Source organism: Cetorhinus maximus, chromosome 1 (assembly GCF_964194155.1).
Source record: "Cetorhinus maximus chromosome 1, sCetMax3.hap1.1, whole genome shotgun sequence".
Classification (NCBI taxonomy): domain Eukaryota; kingdom Metazoa; phylum Chordata; class Chondrichthyes; order Lamniformes; family Cetorhinidae; genus Cetorhinus; species Cetorhinus maximus.
In genome coordinates, this window is record NC_135879.1 from 202467233 (window position 1) to 202485802 (window position 18570).

At 43.4% G+C, this 18570-nt stretch overlaps 1 protein-coding gene across 1 annotated transcript in view; it reads right to left on the reverse strand.

Moving 5' to 3' along the window:
• Positions 1–11985: 11985 nt before the first annotated feature.
• Positions 11986–18570, reverse strand: part of oacyl (O-acyltransferase like) — a 65234-nt gene continuing 58649 nt past the window's right edge. The window contains exon 13 of the mRNA XM_078539075.1: positions 11986–12081. Coding sequence (XP_078395201.1) covers positions 11986–12081 — 96 coding nt within the window. The remainder of the gene's footprint in view (positions 12082–18570) is intronic.

The window sequence follows — 18570 nt, forward strand, 5'->3', positions numbered from 1 at the left end:
TACTTGCCTGATGCCAGGGTTTGGAACATCTGCTCGGAGCTGGAGAGGAACTTGCAGTGGGAGGGGGGAGGATCCAGTTATTGTGATTCACATTGGTGACAACAACATAGATAGAACTAGGAAATTGGTTCTGATTAAGGTTTGTAAGCTATTTGGGGTTAAATGAAAAAAGCAGAACCTCAAAGGTAATAACCTCTGGATTTTTAACTGAGCCATGAGCAAATTAGCAAGGGGTAAATAAGGTTGGAGAGATGAATGCATGGCCGAAAGTCTGGTGTGGAAGAAATGGGTTTTGATTCATGGGACACTGGCACAAATACTGGGGGAAGTGGGAACTATACTATTGGGACGAGCTTCATCTGAACCATGCTGGGACCAGTGTTCTCGCTCATTGCATAACTAGGGTGGTAGACAGGGCTTTAAACTAAATTGTGAGTGGAAAGGACTGTGTGAAAAGAGATGTAGTAAATCAAAGGATAACAATGAGGTACTACAGCAGGGTAGTGATTTGGGTGAAGACAACCAGAATGTGGAAGGAAAGGACAGAGATTACAGCATATAAAGCCAGAGATTGTAAAAATGATAAAAAGACAGAGTTAAAGGCTCCCTATCTGAATGCATGCAGCATTTGTAATGAAATGAATTAATTGTTAATACAGGTAGAAATAAATATTTGTGACCTGATAACCATCATGGAGACGTGGTTGCAGAGTGACCAAGGCTGGGACCTAAATATTGATGGATATTTGACATTTTGAAAAGACAGGAAGCTAGGAAAAGGTGATGGGGTAGCTCTGTTCATTAAGGATGTAATTAATTTAATAGTGAGAGATGACCTTAGCTCAAAAGAGCAAGATGTAGAATCTGTTTGGGTGGAGATGAGAAATAGGAAAAGTAAGGGGTCACTTGTGGGAATAGTTATAGGCCCTCTAACAGTAGTTGTACTGTAGGGCAGAGTATGCAGCAAAAAGTAAATGGGGTGTGTAAGAAAGGTACCATGATAATCATGGGTGACTTTAATCTACATGTAGATTGGATGAATCTGATTGGCAAAGGTAACCTGGAAAATGAGTTCATAGAGTGTATTAAGGACAATTTCTCAGAGCAGTATATTCTAGATCCAACCAGGCAACAAGCTATTCTAGACCTAGTAATGAGCAATGACATAGAATTAATCAACCTGGCAAAGGAGCCTTTAGGTGATAGTGTTCATAACATGATAGAATTTCATTTTCAGTTTGAAGGGGTAAAGTGTGGGCCTGAAGGTAATTATGAGGATATGGAGGAGATGGTGGCATAGTAGACTAATACTCCAGACCCAGGGTAATGCTCTAGGGAGCCAGGTTTGAATCCCACCATGCCAGATAGTGAAATTTGAATCCAATAAAAATCTAGAATTAAAAGACTATGATGACCATGTAACCATTGCTGATTGCTGTAAAAACCCATCTTGCCCAACAATGCCCCTTCACCTTCCCTTTAGGGAAGGGAATCTGCCGTCCTTGCCTGGTCTGACCTAAGTGTGCCTCCAGACCCACAGCAATGTGGTTGACTCTTAAATGCCCTCTGAAATGGTTTGGTAAGCCACTCAGTTGTACCAAACTACTAAAAATTTAAAAGAAATAAAATGAATGGATCACCCAGCACCGGAAACGACAACAGCAAACTCAGCCCTGTTGACCTTGCAAAGTCCTCCTCACTAACATCTGGGGGCTAATGCCAAAATTGGGAGAGCTGTCTCACAGGCTAGTCAAGCAACAGCCTGACATAGTCATCCTCATGGAATCAGACCTTATAGACAAATGTTCCAGACACACCATGCCTGGGTATGTCCTGTCCCACTGGCAGGACAGATACAGCAGAGGTCTGGCAGCACAGTGGTATACCGTTGGGAGGGAGTTGCCCTGGGAGTCCTCAACATTGCCTCTGGACCCCATGAAGTCTCATGGAATCAGGTCAAACATGGGCAAGGAAACCTCCTGCTGATTACCACATACAACAGCGCCCCGCACCACCCCCCCCACCACCCCCACCACCACCCCTTCCCCTACAGCTGATGAATCAGTACCCCTCAGTGTTGAACATCACCTGGAGGAAGCACTGAGGATACTAAGAGTGCAGAGTGTACCCTGGGTGGGAGACTTCAATGTCCATCAAGAGTGGCTTGGTAGCAGCAATACAGACCAAGCTTGCCGAGACCTAAAGGACATAGATTGTAAAAAAAAACAGATCGCAAGAGTTTCTACAACCATTTAAATAGGAAAAGAGTGACTAAAGCTGGCGTTGATCCTCTAGAGAGTGATAATGGCAGAGACATTGAATAAGTATTTTTGTGTCTGCCTTCACTGTAAAAGACTTAGAAAACTTCCCAAAGATACTAGAAAATCTAAAGGTGAACGGGAGGGAGGAACTCAAAACAAGCACCATCACTTGGAAACAATGCTGGAAAAACCATTAGACCCAAAGGCTGACAAGTCCCAGGACCAGATGGCCTTCATCCTAGCATCTTAAAAAAAGTGGCTGCAGAGATAGTAGATGCATTGGTTCTAACCTTCCAAATATCTTAGATTCTGCAATGATACCAGTAGCTTAGAAAATGGCAAAAGTAACACCTTTATTCAAAAAAGGAAGGAGACAGAAAGCAAGAAACTGCAGGCCAGTTAGCATAACATCTGTCATAGGGAAATAGCTAGAATCCATTATTAAGGAGATTATAACAGGATACTTAGAAAATCAGAATGGGATCAGGCAGAATCAATATGGCTTTGTGAAAGTGAAAGTGAAATCATAGTTAACTAATTTATTAGGGTTTTTTGAGGAGGGGAGACATGAGAGATGTAGAATAAGTGGGAGGCCTCGGCCGCCAGTGAAATACCACTACTCTTATCATTTTTTCACTTACCTGGTGAGGCGGGGTGGTGAGCCCCGAGGGGCTCTCGCTTCTGGTCGGAAGCACCCGGGAAGAAAAAAAACACTAAATTTAAAAAAAAGTTATGAAGAGAGGTTGGATAGACTTGGGTTGTTTTCGTTGGAGCAGAGAAGACTGAGGGGCGACCTGATCGAGGTGTACAAGATTATGAGGGTGGATAGGGAGCAGCTGTTCCCCTTAGATGAAGGGTCAGTCACAAGGGGGCATAAGTTCAAGGTGAGGGGCAGGAGGTTTAGGGGGGATATGAGGAAAAACTTTTTACCCAGAGGGTGGTGATGGTCTGGAATGCGCTGCCTGGGAGGGTGGTGGAAGCGGGTTGCCTCACATCTTTTAAAAAGTACCTGGATGAGCACTTGGCACATCATAACATTCAAGGCTATGGGCCAAGTGCTGGTAAATGGGATTAGGTAGGTAGGTCAGGTGTTTCTCACGTGTCAGTGCAGACTCGATGGGCCGAAGGGCCTCTTCTGCACTGTGATTCTGTGATCCTGTGATTCTGTGAGGGGAACCTGTAGATGTGGCATATTTGGATTTTCAAAAGGCATTTGATAAGATGCCACATCAAAGGCACACAAGATAAGTGTAGGGGGTACCATATTAGTATGGGTAAAGGATTTGTTAGCTAACAGGAAGTACAGCTTAGGAATAGATGGGTCTTTTTCAGTTGCCATAACTAGTGGAGTGCCACAGGGATCAGTGCTGGGGCCTCAACTATTTCCAATCTATATCAATGATTTGGATGAAGGGACTGAATGTATGGTAGCTAAATTTGCTTATGACACCAAGAAAGGTAGAAAAGTAATTTGTCAAGAGGAGGTAGAGAGTCTGTAAAAGGAAATAAACGGGTTAAATGAGCCGGCAAAAATTGGCAGATGAGATGAAATTTTTTCTCTGAGACGGTCATTAGTCTGTGGAATTCTCTTCCCCAGAAACCAATGAAGGCTGGGTCATTGAGTTCATTCAAGGCAGAGTTAGATAGATTTGACAAAGGATTCGAGGGTTATGGAGGGCAGGCAAGAAAGTGGAATTGAGGCCACAGCCAGATCAGACATGATCTTATTGAATGGCAGAACAGGCTTGAAGGGTCGGATGGTCTACTTGCGCTCCTGAGTCCTATGTTCCTACGTTCCTATGTAGATGCAATTTAACTTGTTGTCGGATGTTAACATCCTAGTCAGAATTTGCTGCAGGCATGAAAATCAATGGTATTTCCTTTGGAGTGATTCATTTATAAATATATATCCTCATTACAAGGCAAACTAACATACAGGAAAATGCAAAACAAACAGTGAATGGTCTCATAATAGATGCCTTTATAAATGAGATTTGCTGTATCTAGTTCAGGGTTTTCTTATAAATTTGGCATCTGTTTCTACTTAGCTGAAATTCTTACTGAAATGGAACATTATTTTTCTCTGTGCCAGTAGATGTCAAGTGATCATTGCCAACAGATGCCAAAGAGAATTCACAGAAATTGCAACAGAATCTTTGGGCTGGATTTGTACGTGCCCCTGCTGGGTGTGTTTCTGGCAGAGGGGCACGTAAAATAGGGTGGGTGCCCAGCCCACCAGCTTCTGGCCTGCCCTGAGCTCACCCCCATAACATGGTAGGTGGACAGGCACTGAAATCAGAAGCCCACTCGCCATATCTAAATAAATAATTAAGGATCAACTGAGCTTGTTTTAACAAGCCAATTGGCCCCAATAATACGCTGCCCGTGCCATAATGCAGTTGGCATGGGCAGTCGGGTGGGGTTGTGCGGGTTGTTATGTAAAAAGGTTTTTAAAACAGCGGAAAGGAGGGGGTTTACGATCTTTTGGGAGTGCCCTTTGTACATCGGGGGCCAACACTCCTGAGATAGTGCCCCCCCACTTTCTTCCTACCCACCTGTTCTCCAAAACCACATTCCCACACTCCCCCGCCATCCTGTCCCTCCTCCCACTAAGCTGGCCAAACACTACCTGCCCAATACCTCGGACTTATCAGCTCACTGCAGGAACCATTGGGCCTTCTCGGGACTGGCTGTGGTCCCAGCAGAGCCCACTACTGAGCTCTTGCTGGGCAGCTCCTGAGAAAGGGACTTCTGCCCACTGTTAGCCAATTTAGACCCCCCCCACACCCGACCCCACCCCCCCCCCAACCGACAACCCCCAGGGGCAAGCTGGCATGGAGTAAGTCAGCTTCAAGCCGACTTTCCTTCTGGGGGGGTGGGGAGTGGGGTGTGGGGGGTAGCATGAGCAGTCTGCCCCCCCATAATATGCAACCCTATGTACCAGGTGAGAGCTGCATTACTACCTTCTGCAACATAAATGTCATTTGATGGAATAAAAAATTTCCTCAAGGTGACATTTTCAGCATCAGTTTCTGTATGCATATAACAGTTATATAGCATCAGAAGCAATGATTTGGTCTCGTCTTGATCACTGAGACCTTTGATAATGATTATTTAGGCTTAGGGCAATCCTAAAGCAGCTGGTGGAATTCAACTAATAAATCTGAAATTAAAAGCTTGAACCCCATCTGGTTCACTAATGCCTTTTAGGGGAGAAAATTGCCATCCTTACCTGATCTGACCCACCAGAGGAGGTGAGGCAGTTGCCCTGGGAGTCTGCAACACTGACTCTGGACCCCATGAAGTCTCATGGCATCAGGCTAAACATAGGCAAGCTGGTTATCACATACTATTCCACCTTAGCTGATGAATTCATCCTCCATATTGTGTTCAAGCATGGAGGGTGGCAAAGGTACTCTAGATGGGGGACTTTAATGTACCAAAGAGTAGCTTGGCAGCACCATTGCTTAGTGAGCTGGCCGAGTCCTAAAGGACATAATTGCTAGGCTGAATCTTCGGCAGGTGGTGAGGGAAAAGTCTACTTAACCTTGTTGTCAACAATCCACCTGTTGCAGATGCACCTGCCCAAGATAGTATTCTTAGGAGTGACCACTGCACAGTCCTTGTGGAGAAGAAGCCTCACATTCAGATTGAGGATACCCTCCATTGTGTTGTGTGGCACTACCACTGTGCTAAATGGGATAGATTTCGAACAGATCTAGCAACTCAAAACTGGGCATCCATGAGGCACTGTGGGCCATCAGCAGCAGAAGAATTGTACTCAGCCACTATCTGTAACCTCATGGCCCGGCATATCCCCCGCTCTGCCATTACCATCAAGCTAGGACATCAGCCCTAGTTCAATGAAGAGCGCAGGAGGGCATGCCAGGAGCAGCATCAGGCGTACCTAAAAATGAAGTGTCAACCTGGTGAAGCTACAACACAAGACTACTTGCATGCCAAAGAGCATAAGCAGCAAGCAATAGACAGAGCCAAGCGATCCCACAACCAATGGATCAGAATTGTGGTGGGCAATAAGGCAACTAACAGGAGGAAGAGGCTCCACAAATATTGCCATATTCAATAATTTGGGAGCCCTGCGCACCAGTGCTAAAAATAAGGCTGAAGCATTTGCAGCCACCTACAGCTAGAAGTGCCAACTGGTTGATCTATCAAGGCCTCCTTCTGAGGCCCCCAGCAGCACAGAATCCTGTCTTCAGCCAATTTGATTCACTCCACGTGATATCAAGAAACAGCTGAAGGCACTAGATACTGCAAAGGCTATGGGCCTTGACAATATTCCGGCAATAGTGCTCAAGACTTGTGCTTCAGAACTAGCTGCACCCCTAATCAAGCTGTTCAAGTATAGCTACAATACTGGTATCTACCTGGCAATGTGGAAATTTGTCCTGACATAGTCCTGTCTACATAAAACAGGATAAATCCAACCCAGCCAATAACTGCCCTATTAGTCTACTCTCTATCATCAGCAAAATGATGGGCAGTGTTGTCGACAGTGCTATCAAGCAACACTTACTCAGCAATAACCTGCTCACTGATGCTCAGTTTGGGTTCCGCCAGGGCTACTCAGCACATGACGTCATTACAGCCTTGGTCCAAAAAAATAAACTCAAGAGTGACTGCCCTTGACATCAAGGCAGTATTTGACCGAGTGTGACATCAAGGAGCCCTAGCAAAACTGGAGTCAATGGGAATCAGGTGGAAAACTCTCCATTGGTTTTTGGAGTCATACCTAGCACAAAGGAAGATGGTTATGCTTATTGGAGGTCAATCATCTCAATCCAGGGCATCACTGCAAGAGTTCCTCAGGGTAGTATCCTAGGCCCAACCATCTTCAGCTGCTTCATCAATGACCTTCCTTCCACCATAATATCAGAAGTAGTCAATGTTCATAGATGATTGCACAATGTTCAACAACATTTGCGACTCCTCAGATGCTGAAGCAGTCCATGTCCAGGCAAGACCTGGATAATATTCAGACTGACTGATACATGGCAAGTAACCTTCATGCCACACAAATGCCAGCCAATGATCAGCTCCAATAAGAGAGAATTTAACCATCTCCCATTGACATTCAATGGCATTACCATCGCCAAATCCCCCACTATCAACATCCTGGGGGTTACCATTGATCAGAAACTGAACTGGACTAGCCATAGTAATACTGTCGCTACAAGAGCAGGTCAGGGACTAGGAATCTTGTGACGAGTAACTCACCTCCTGATTCCCCAAAGCATGTCCACCATCTACAAGGCACAAGTCAGGATTGTGATGGAATACTTCCCACTGGCCTGGATGAGTACAGCTCCATCAACACTCAAGAAGCTTGACACCATCCAGGACAAACCAGCCTGCTTGATTGGCACCAAATCCACAAACATTCACTCCCTCCACCACCGACGCACAGTGACAGCAGTGTGTATCATCTACATGATGCACTGCAGGAATTTGCCAAGGCTCCTTAGACAGCACCTTCCAAACCTGTGAACACTGCCATCTAGAAGGACAAGGGCTGCAGATAGAGGGGAACACCACCACCTGGAAGTTCCTCTCCAAGCCACTCACCATCCTGACTTGGAAATATATCACCGTTCCATCACTGTTGCTGCGTCAAAATCCTGGAACTCCCTCCCTAACAACACTGTGGATATACCCACACCACATGGACTGCAGCAGTTCAAGAAGGCAGCTCACCACTACCTCCTCAAGGGCAACTAGGGATGGGCAATAAATGCTGGCCTAGCCCCGATGCACACATCCCATGAACAAATATAAAAAAAATAATTTCCCATTCCTAATTGCCCTTGAGAAGGTAGTGGTAAGCCACTTTCTTGAACTAAACTCAGTACTGAACACTGTAATCATCGGCGAATATCTCCACTTCTGACCCTAAGGTGGAGAATAAGTTATTGATGATGCAGATTAAGATGGTTGGGTCTAAGGTATTACTTTGAGGAATTCCTGCAATTATGCCCTGGGGCTGTTTGATTGCCATCTGACAACCACAGCCATCTTTTTGTATACTAGCTACGAGACCAACCAGTGGAGAGCTTTCGCTCTGATTCCCATTGACTTCAATTTTTCTAGGGCTCCTTCCTTGCCACACTTGGTCAAATGTTGCCTTATGTCAAGGGCACTGTTACCTCAGCTCTTTGGACCAAGGCCGTATTGGAGCTGAGTGGCCCTGGCGGAACCCAAACTGAGCACTGGTGAACAAGTTATTGCTGAGTAATACATAGAAACATAGAAACTAGGAGCAGGAGGCGGCCATTCGGCCCTTTGAGTCTGCCCTGCCATTCAATTTAATCATGGCTGATCATCCAACTCAATAGCCTGCTCCCGCTTTCTCCCCATATCCTTTGATCCCTTTTGCCCCAAGAGCTATATAGAAATATAGAAACATAGAGACTAGGAGCAGGAGTAGGCCATTCGGCCCTTCGAGCCTGCTCCGCCATGCATTATGATCATGGCTGATCATCCAACTCAATAGCCTGTTCCCGCTTTCTCCCCATACCCTTTGACCCCTTTAGCCCCAAAAGCTATATCTAACTCCTTCTTGAAAACATACAATGTTTTGGTCTCAACTACTTTTTGTGCTAACGAATTCCACAGGCTCACCACTACCTGGGTGAAGAAATTTCTCCTCATCCTAAATGGTCTACCCCGTATCCCCAGACTGTGACCCCTAGCTCTGGACTCCCCCACTACCAGGAACATCCTTCCTGCATCTACCCTGTCTAATCCTGTTGGAATTTTATAGGTTTCTATGAGATCCCCCTTCATTCTTCTGAATATAATTGAATATAATCCTATCTGACTCAATCTCTCCTCATATGACAGTCCCACCATCCCAGGAATCAGTCTGGTAAACCTTTGCTGCACTCCCTCTATAGCAAGAACATCCTTCCTCAGATAAGGAGACCAAAACTGCACACAATATTCCAAGTGTGGTCTCACCAAGTCCCTGTGTAATTGCAGCAAGACATCCCTGTTCCTGTTCTCGAATCCTCTCGTTATGAAGGCCAACATACCATTTTGATAGCACTGTCAAAGACAACTTCTATCACTTTCCTGATGATTGAGAGTAGATTGATGGGGTGGAAATTGGCCAGATTGGATTTGTCTCGCTTCTTATAGACCAGACATGCCTGTCAATTTTCCACAATATTGGCTGGATGCCAGTATCAAAGCTGTACTACTTGTTCTGGAGGACAAGTCTTCTGTACTGGGGCTGGAATGTTTTCAGGGCCCATAACATTCACTATGCTACATTCCTTCAACCATTCCTTAATATCACATTGAGTGAATCAAATCGACTGAAGACTGGCATCTGTGATGCTCTGGACCTCAGGATGAGGCCAAGATGGATCATCTACACAGCACTTCTGGCTGAAGATGCTTGCAGCAGCTCCAGCCTTGTCTTTTTGATGTGTTGAACTCTCTCATCATTGAGGATGGGAATATTTGTGCAGCCTTCTCCTCCTGTTAGTTGTTAACTGTTCACTATCATTCATGACTGTTTGTGGCAGAACTGCAAAGATTTAATCTGATACATTGGTTTTGGGATCACTTTCCTCTGTCTATAAATTGCTTCCGCTGTTTATCATGTACGTAGTCCTTTGTTGTAGCTTCATCAAGTTAGCACTTTGTTTTTAGGTATGCCTGTTGTTCCTAAGTCCATGTAGGTGGCCAATTTAGGACTGCCATCCAATTAAGGATGGCAGTCCGCTTTCCCAAGCTGCTGGCCCAAACAGAGGACCAACAGTTTGGCAGCCTCCCTCACTTGGATCCTTCACTTTTATGTTTTTATACGCACTCTAGCTTGCAAGAAACATTTTAAGACTTGTTCTAAGTTTGCAAAATGCTATTTTTCAGTGAATCCTGTCACCAATGCATCATCTAAATAGACTACAACCTGAGGCAGTCCCTGCAGTAAGCTTTCCATTGTTCTCTGAAAGATGGCACAAGTGGAGGAGACACCGAAAGGCAATCATGTATATTGGTACAACCCTTTGTGGGTATTACTTGTGACAAATTCTCGGGAGGCATTATCCAACTCTAGTCATTGATAGGCATGACTCATGTCAAGCTTTGTGTAGGTTGTCCATACTGCCAGCTTGGCATACAGGTCTTCGATTTTTGGAAGGGGGTGCCTGTCTAGCTTAGTTACTTTATTAACCATCAGTTTGGAGTCTCCACAAATTTGGACACTTTGGTCAGGCTTAAGGACGGGGACTATGGATGCTGCCCATTCTGAGAACTGAACAGGTTGCATAACGTTCAGTTTCTCTAGTCTATTGAGTTCTATGCTGACATTTTCTCACAGGGCATATGGCACCGGTCTTGCCTTCATGAACCGAGAGGTTGCTTCCGGATCCACATGAATCTTGGTCTGCAGGCCCTGGATTTTTTTTGAATTGTGAATTACCAGAAACTTGAAAATATGAGAAAAAGTATCCTAGATCTATGATTTTCAGTGTTATAATACATTGTAATGCCTTCAGGTTGGCACAAAACTAGATCACAATATCGATAATAATTAGGTGAAAACATCAAACTTTAATACAATCACAAAATCGAACCTTACAATCAGCAGTACAAAATGGCAACGCCCAAAGCACAAGAGGGTGATAACATATAATGGCGTGACTTCTTTCTTTTTTCTAATTCCTGTACAGCAAATTTCTTCTTGCATTCACTACCAAGCCTCAAAAAAAACTAAACTGAATATATGCAAGCAGCTTCTTCACATCAAAATGAAATCTCAAGTGAACATAGGTGCCCAAAGAACGCAATATCATAAACGTAAGAAACAAAAATGTCTTTGCAAAAGGCAATACAAACACATGCAAAACTGATCAAATCGAAAAATGAAATAAATTTGCACACCCCGGTCTAAGGGCATGGTGTAAATTAGCAAACCTACTATCAATCTGTTCAATCTCATAGGTGTGCAAATTTCTTTCATTTTTCGATTTGATCTGTTTGTGCCACTATATTGCTTCAATAGGTGACCAATGCTATAAACTGTTATCCCCTTTACAATTGGTATTCTTGCGAAGCTGTCCTAATGAGTGCAAGATTAAAAGCTTTGACAGCATGTCTCTTTTCTCGGCAATATATATTACAGTAAATTTTACATGATGTGGAACAATAGCATTGGTTTTGAGTAACAAAGGAACAGAAAAATCACTTTCTTGATGTCCAAGTTTCTACATAAAAGTTGCACTTTTATTTACCAGTGCTTTCCAGAAAGGGAGACTTCAATTGCTTATGAAATAAGTTTTCATGCAACAAGCTTTAACAAAAATTATCATCTAACTATACTCATCATTAAAATTTAACCTTGAATATTGTTTAGTATTACATTTCCAGTGCATGTGGCATGTTCCTCAAGAAGAATGCTTGTAGGATAATAAGACTAGGACAGCTCAAATATAGACTGAGGTATGAATCTTGCACCAAATGGATTTTGTTTACCACATTTTCTGAAACAGTCTCTAAGAGTACAGAGATGTAATAATCCTCTTTGCTAACGCCATCAAAGAATGAGATGCCCTTTGAACCAGCAGGCCATATTCTTGGAACGTAAAGAGTCAATTCAGTTTATTATGTTCATGAAGAAGAAATCAAAATGTTGGATCCTCAGGGGAGGATATATTGAAGGTGTTACTTCAGCTCTTCTAGATTTAGATCATAAGAACTATTTCCTTAACGTTTGAATAGGAATTTCAATGAGTATGCATAGTGCAAATCCAAGAATGTGTGCCAAAACTGTATGACCTATGAAGAGGTAAAACTAGGAAAAGGAAAGAAGAGAAAATTAGTATGGTTCATCAATTTGAAATAATTAAACACATCTTTTGAAAAAAAAACTACTTTGAAATAGTTAAACTCATTTTTTGAAGAAAAGAGACTTGCCCAGGACATTGGTGACTGTGTAATGTATCTCGTACGTAAGCTGGATATTTCCTCAGAGCTGCTCAAATTCTGCCATTGTAATTTTACCAGGGGAGCAGTGGAAATCCCATATGCAAAATGGAGATGAAGGAGGAGCAGCTTTGAGGATATTCATGGTATATAAGGAATGAGGAAAATTGTACTGAAAGGCATAGAACTATATTTCATCCAGGCATTACAATGTGTTATAACACTGAAGATCATAGATCTAGGATACTTCTTCTCATATTTTCAAGTTTCTGGTAATTCACAATTCAAAAAAAATCCAGGGCCTGCAGGCCAAGATTCATGTGGATCCGGAAGCAACCTCTCGGCTCATGAAGGCAAGACCGGTGCCATATGCCCTGTGAGAAAAAGTCAGCATAGAACTCAATAGACTAGAGAAACTGAACGTTATACAACCTGTTCAGTTCTCAGAATGGGCAGCATCCATAGTCCCCGTCCTTAAGCCTGACCAAAGTGTCCAAATTTGTGGAGACTCCAAACTGATGGTTAATAAAGTAACTAAGCTAGACAGGCACCCCCTTCCAAAAATCGAAGACCTGTATGCCAAGCTGGCAGTATGGACAACCTACACAAAGCTTGACATGAATCATGCCTATCAATGACTAGAGTTGGATAATGCCTCCCGGGAATTTGTCACAAGTAATACCCACAAAGGGTTGTACCAATATACATGATTGCCATTCGGTGTCTCCTCCACTTGTGCCATCTTTCAGAGAACAATGGAAAGCTTACTGCAGGGACTGCCTCAGGTTGTAGTCTATTTAGATGATGCACTGGTGACAGGATTCACTGAAAAATAGCATTTTGCAAACTTAGAACAAGTCTTAAAATGTTTCTTGCAAGCTAGAGTGTGTATAAAAACATAAAAGTGCAGGATCCAAGTGAGGGAGGTATCTATTTGGGTCATTGGGTAGATTCACAGGGCCCCCATCCAGTTGAGGAGAAAGTGAGACCCATAAGAGGGGCACTTACACCGATGGACAGCTCAGGGCTCAAATCATTCCTAGGAATGATCAGCTATCATGGGAGTTTCTTACCCAATTTGTCTACAGTGCTGGCTCTTCTGCATTTTCTACTCAAAAAGAACCAAAGTTGGTCTTGGGAGGTGCCCCAGAAAGAAGCTTTTTCACTTGTCCAATCTATTAGTGTATTACGACCAGATGAAAGAATTGGTGCTGACATGTGACACATCTCCATATGGAGTGGGAGCAGTGCTCCCTCATCAGATGGGTGACGGCATGGAGCAGCCAATAGGTTACGTATCAAGAAAGCTCACCACAGCAGAAAAGGGATACTCGCAGCTAGAAAAAGGCCTGTCCATCCACTTTGGTGTCAAGAAATTTCACCAGTGCGTACACAGCCACCATTTTACAATTGTTTCAGACCATAAACCGCTGTTAGGATTGTTTAGTGAGGACAAGGCTATACCACTGATAGCCTCAGCAAGAATACAACGATCGGCTTTAATTTTGGCAGAAAATAAATACACTTTCGTACATAGGCCCATCAATCAAATCGCAAATGCCGATGCCCTTCGTCATTTGCCTTAGCAAGAAAATGATGAGCATGCCCCAGTTCCACAGGAACTTGTTTTACTGTTAAATGTCTTAGATTCCTCGCCGTTATGTGTTCGACAGATTAGAGGCTGGACAAGTCGGGACCCAGTCCTATCTCAAGTACAAGAACAAGTGCTACATGGTTGGTCAAAGGAGTCCGTATCTGATGAAATGAAGCCGTACTTCAACAGAAGACTTTAAATAACCAGCCAGGATGGCATCTTATTGTGGGGAGCATGAGTGATAGTTCCTCCAAAGGGAAGGGAGCCTCTTTTAATCGAACAGTGCCCATCCAGGAATTTCCCGAATGAAGATCATAGCACGCAACCATCTATGACGGCCTGGGATGGATGGTGAATTAGGGAGTTTAGTGAAGCACTGTGTGCAATGTCAGCAACTGCAAAAGTAGCCAGCGACAGCTCCGTTACACCCATGGGAGTGGCCAGGTCGACCCTGGGTGCGGATACACATTGATTAAGTTGGACCTTTCCTGGGAACAATGTTTCTGCTTATTGTTGATGCCCATTCAAAATGGTTGGACGTATATGAGATGAAGTCACCAATGTCAACCGCTGCAATTGAGAAACTACGTCAGAGTTTTGCCATTCACGGCCTAACAGAAGTAGTCATTTCCGATAATGGCATGGCATTTGCGAGTGCTGAGTTTCAATGGTTTGTCAACCTCAAAGGTATCACTCATGTGAAAACTGCACTGCACCACCCTTCCTCGAATGGACTGGCCAAAAGGGCTGTTCAAACGTTTAAGGCAGGCACGAAAAAGCTGACTGATGATTCCTTGGCAACCAAGCTAGCATGCTTTCTTTTTCATTACAAGATTACCCCTCACATAACAACAGGTGTCACATCTGTGGAGTTAGTGTTGAAACACCGTCTCAGGACAAGATTGAGCTTCATAATGCTGAATTTAGAGGGGAGGGTGGAAAGGAGTCAAGGAAGCCAGAAAACTGGACACGACTGGCATAGTCGTGAGAAGAAATTTACTGTGGGAGAGCTGGTATATGTGAAAAATTTTGGGAAGGGACCAAAGTGGTTCCAGGTGAAATAAGTGCTCTGACTGGACTTCTATCTTACCACGTGGAGGTGGAAGGCTGGATCATCCGTAAACATGTGGACCGTGTTAGGAAGAGAGAGACAAATCACCAAGATTTGCTTCTACCAGTGACCATGACCGGGTCTCCGTTTCCTGTTGAGGACACTCAACCCAGGACTGATGTTCCTATACGAGTTGAGGATACAAAACTCCAAGTGCCCACCGAAGCACCTGATGTTCATGCAACTCCGGAATAAGAGGTTCCTGACAAAGAATCTGAAGTTGCAGAGCTGCGACGTTCCACACGTACCAGGAAACCACCTGAAAGACGGAACATGTAAATTCTTTCCCCAGTGTAAATATTATGTTATTATGTTGTCTTGAAAAATATGTACTTATAAATATATATATATATATATATATAGCCAAGTTAAAGGGGGAGGAATGTATTAATTATGGTTTTATTTAGTGTGTAATGTACCTTTAAGAAAAATACTTGTTAAGGAAGATCACATGATCTGTAGTAACCAGTAGGAGGGTAGCATGGGCTACCTCAGCAGTCAGTGCAGAGATGGGGCAGCATTTTCCCGTCAGCGAACGGGGGGGCAGGGCCCGCTCATCGACATGTAAAATGACACGCGGTGACATCAGGTGGGTGTCCCGATGTCACCATCCGTCATTCAAATATTCAGTTCGGCGGGCGGGCAGCTGACTCGGCTGCGTGCCCGCCAAACTGTCAAAGGACTGTTAAAAAGTAGTTAAAGTAATTAACTGAACTGCCCGTCCAACCTTAAGGTTGGCGGACAGGCGAAGAGCCCAGGTGGCCTTCGTATTTTTCATGAAACCTCATCCACTGGCGGGATGAGGTTTCATGAAGGGTTTATTATTTAAATTAAAAATTTTGAAATGAATAATGGACATGTCCCAGCTTCACCTGAGGGGACATGCCCTTAAATTTTTTCCCCACTTTTATTCAAATTTCCATAACTTAAACAAATCTCCCTGAGGCACCTATAAAACTATTTCCTATTTAGATTGGGGTACTACTGTTTCTTCATATCTTTTTTTAAAAAATCATTCAAAACTTTCAAAACATACCCATTATTGTCCTTCTGTCTAAATGTTCCAGCTTTAATTTTTGCAGACTCCTTGAAGGCTTGCAAATGAGCACAGTTAGCAAAAATTCTCAATGGTGATTAATTCACCAAGGGGCATGGCCAGTTTTGTGGGTGTGGCCTGGTCCTAGCACAAGGATTTTAAAACTAGTGAAAAGGATCATGGAAAGGGAAGTTGCACTGAACAAAATTCGCATTGAAAAATTCCATGATCCCCTGTGCCAATTATGCCAACATTCAGGGGAATTGTGTCAAAAAACTAACAATTCCAGGCCAAAAAGACCCAGATTTATCAGAAATGTAATATGTACTCTGATTTGCTTTTCTTTAATTCCTTAGAAATAAGTATTTTTAAAAATCAAAAGGATGACATTTGATCTAATTGATATTATTGTGGGACAAGATTTGGTAAGTGTTAGGCTATTTTACACTGAGTGGATCATAGGTAATCCTAATGCTGTTCTCACACACTAACAACTTGCAATTGGGATTATTGGATAGACAGAAAGAACTTGCATTTATGCAGCACACTTCACAACATCAGATGTTCCAAAGTGCTTTCCAGCCACTGAAGCATTTTTGAAATATAGTGAATGTAATAACTGCAATAACATCTAATTTATGCACAAGGGCATAACAGCAATAAGATATATCCATTTTTAGTTACATTGGTCGAGTGATAATTGTTGGCCAGGACGCCAAAAAACTCCCCTGTTGCTCTTCAAATAGTTCTGTTGGATCTTTGAAATCTAATGGGGCCTTAGTTTAATGAAGGCAGCACCTCTATCATTCGCTCAATACTGCACTAAAGTGTCAGTATAAATTATGCGCTCAAGTCTCTGGAATGGAGCTTGAACCCAAAACCTTCTGATTCAGTGGCAGAAGTGCTACCACTAAGTCTGGACTGATACATTAGGATTAGGATCAAGAACATGAACCTTGATTCATATTCTCCTTTGCAGCCCAGAGTCGCTGAGGCCAGTTGTAGCAGCCAAACAATTAGGTGAGATCGATTAACTTTGAATACACTAAGTGAATAAAACTTGGAAGCTTCTTGTTTTTTTTATGGCTCATTGTGCAGTAATTGTATGTGATCATTGGATGAAAACTTGAGCATTGTCAGCTGTGATATCACCAATACTCACTGTTTAGGCTTGCAATTTGATGAGGAACTAGAGAACAGTTTGTTCTCATAACATCATACCCTTGTATGGGTCAGTGCTTTGGGAAGAGAAGAAATGAGAAATCAAATGAAAAGGAGTGTTCCTGATGCCACTGATGTTTCCTCAGCCCTTGGAAATCCTGATGCTCCCCCTATCTCACCTCCAATGCTGCCCCTCAGTGACATCTGAAATCACAACATCAGGTTCTATATTTACTCTGGGAGGTGATGGTGTAGTGATATTGTTGCTGGCCAAGTAATCCAGAGACCCAGGGTAATGTTCTGGGGACCTGGGTTCAAATCTCACCACAGCAGATGGTGAAATTTGAATTCTATAAAAACCTGGAATTAAAGTTTGATGATGACCATGAAACCATTGTCAATTGTTGTAAAAACCCATCTGCTTCAGTAATGTCCTTTAGAGAAGGAAATCTGTTGTCCTTACCTGGTCTGGCCTACATGTGACCCCAGACCCACAGCAATGTGGTTGACTCTTAAATGCCCTCTGAACAAGGGCAATTAGGAAAAGACAATAAATGCTGCCCTAGCCAGCGATGCCCACATCCACGAACAAATGAAAAAAAGCATTCAGCTCTACCTCATCACCAGATCTCTCAGCCCCTCCACTGCCTCTAAATTGTTAGGCTCCTTGCCTGGCATCCAGTACTAGATGAGCAGAAATTTCCCCCAACAAAATTTTGGGAAGAGCAAAGTCATTGTCTCCAGACGTTGCAACAAACTATGTTTCCTAGCCACCAACTCCATCCCTCTAACTGGCAACCATCTGAGGCTGAATCAGACTTTTCTCAATCTTGGCATTGTATTTGAGCCCAGGATGAGCTTCTGACCAATATCTGCATTATAACCAAGACAGCTTCCACCTCTGTAAGAGCATCCAATGCTTCAGCTCTTCAGTTGCTGAAACCCTCATCCATGCCTTTGTTACCTCTAGACTTGACTGTTCCAACACATTTGTAGACGGTCTCTCATCTTCTACCCAACCTAAACTTGAGCTCATCCAAAATTCTGCTTGCGCCGAGTTCCGTTTACTCTTGTACTCACTGACCTACACTGGCTCCAGCGATACCCCGTTCTCTTAAATCTCACTCTTGTGTTGAAATCTTTCCATCGCCTGTCCTTCTCTCTCTCTCTGGTGTAAATTCCTCTAGCCCTACAACCCTTCGAAATCTCTGTCCTCCTCAAATTCTGGCATTCCCTATTTTAATTGCTCCACTTTCAGATACCTCGATCCTAACCTCTGAAATTCTCCCCTAAACCACTGTCTCTTCCTCCTCCTCTAAGACACTCTTTAAGCCTACCTCATTGACCAAGCTTTTGATCATCTGCCTTGATATCTCCTATTGTTGCTCAGTATCAAATTTTGTTTGATAGCACTCCTGTGAAACAGCTTGGGATGTTTTACTATGCTAACGGTGCT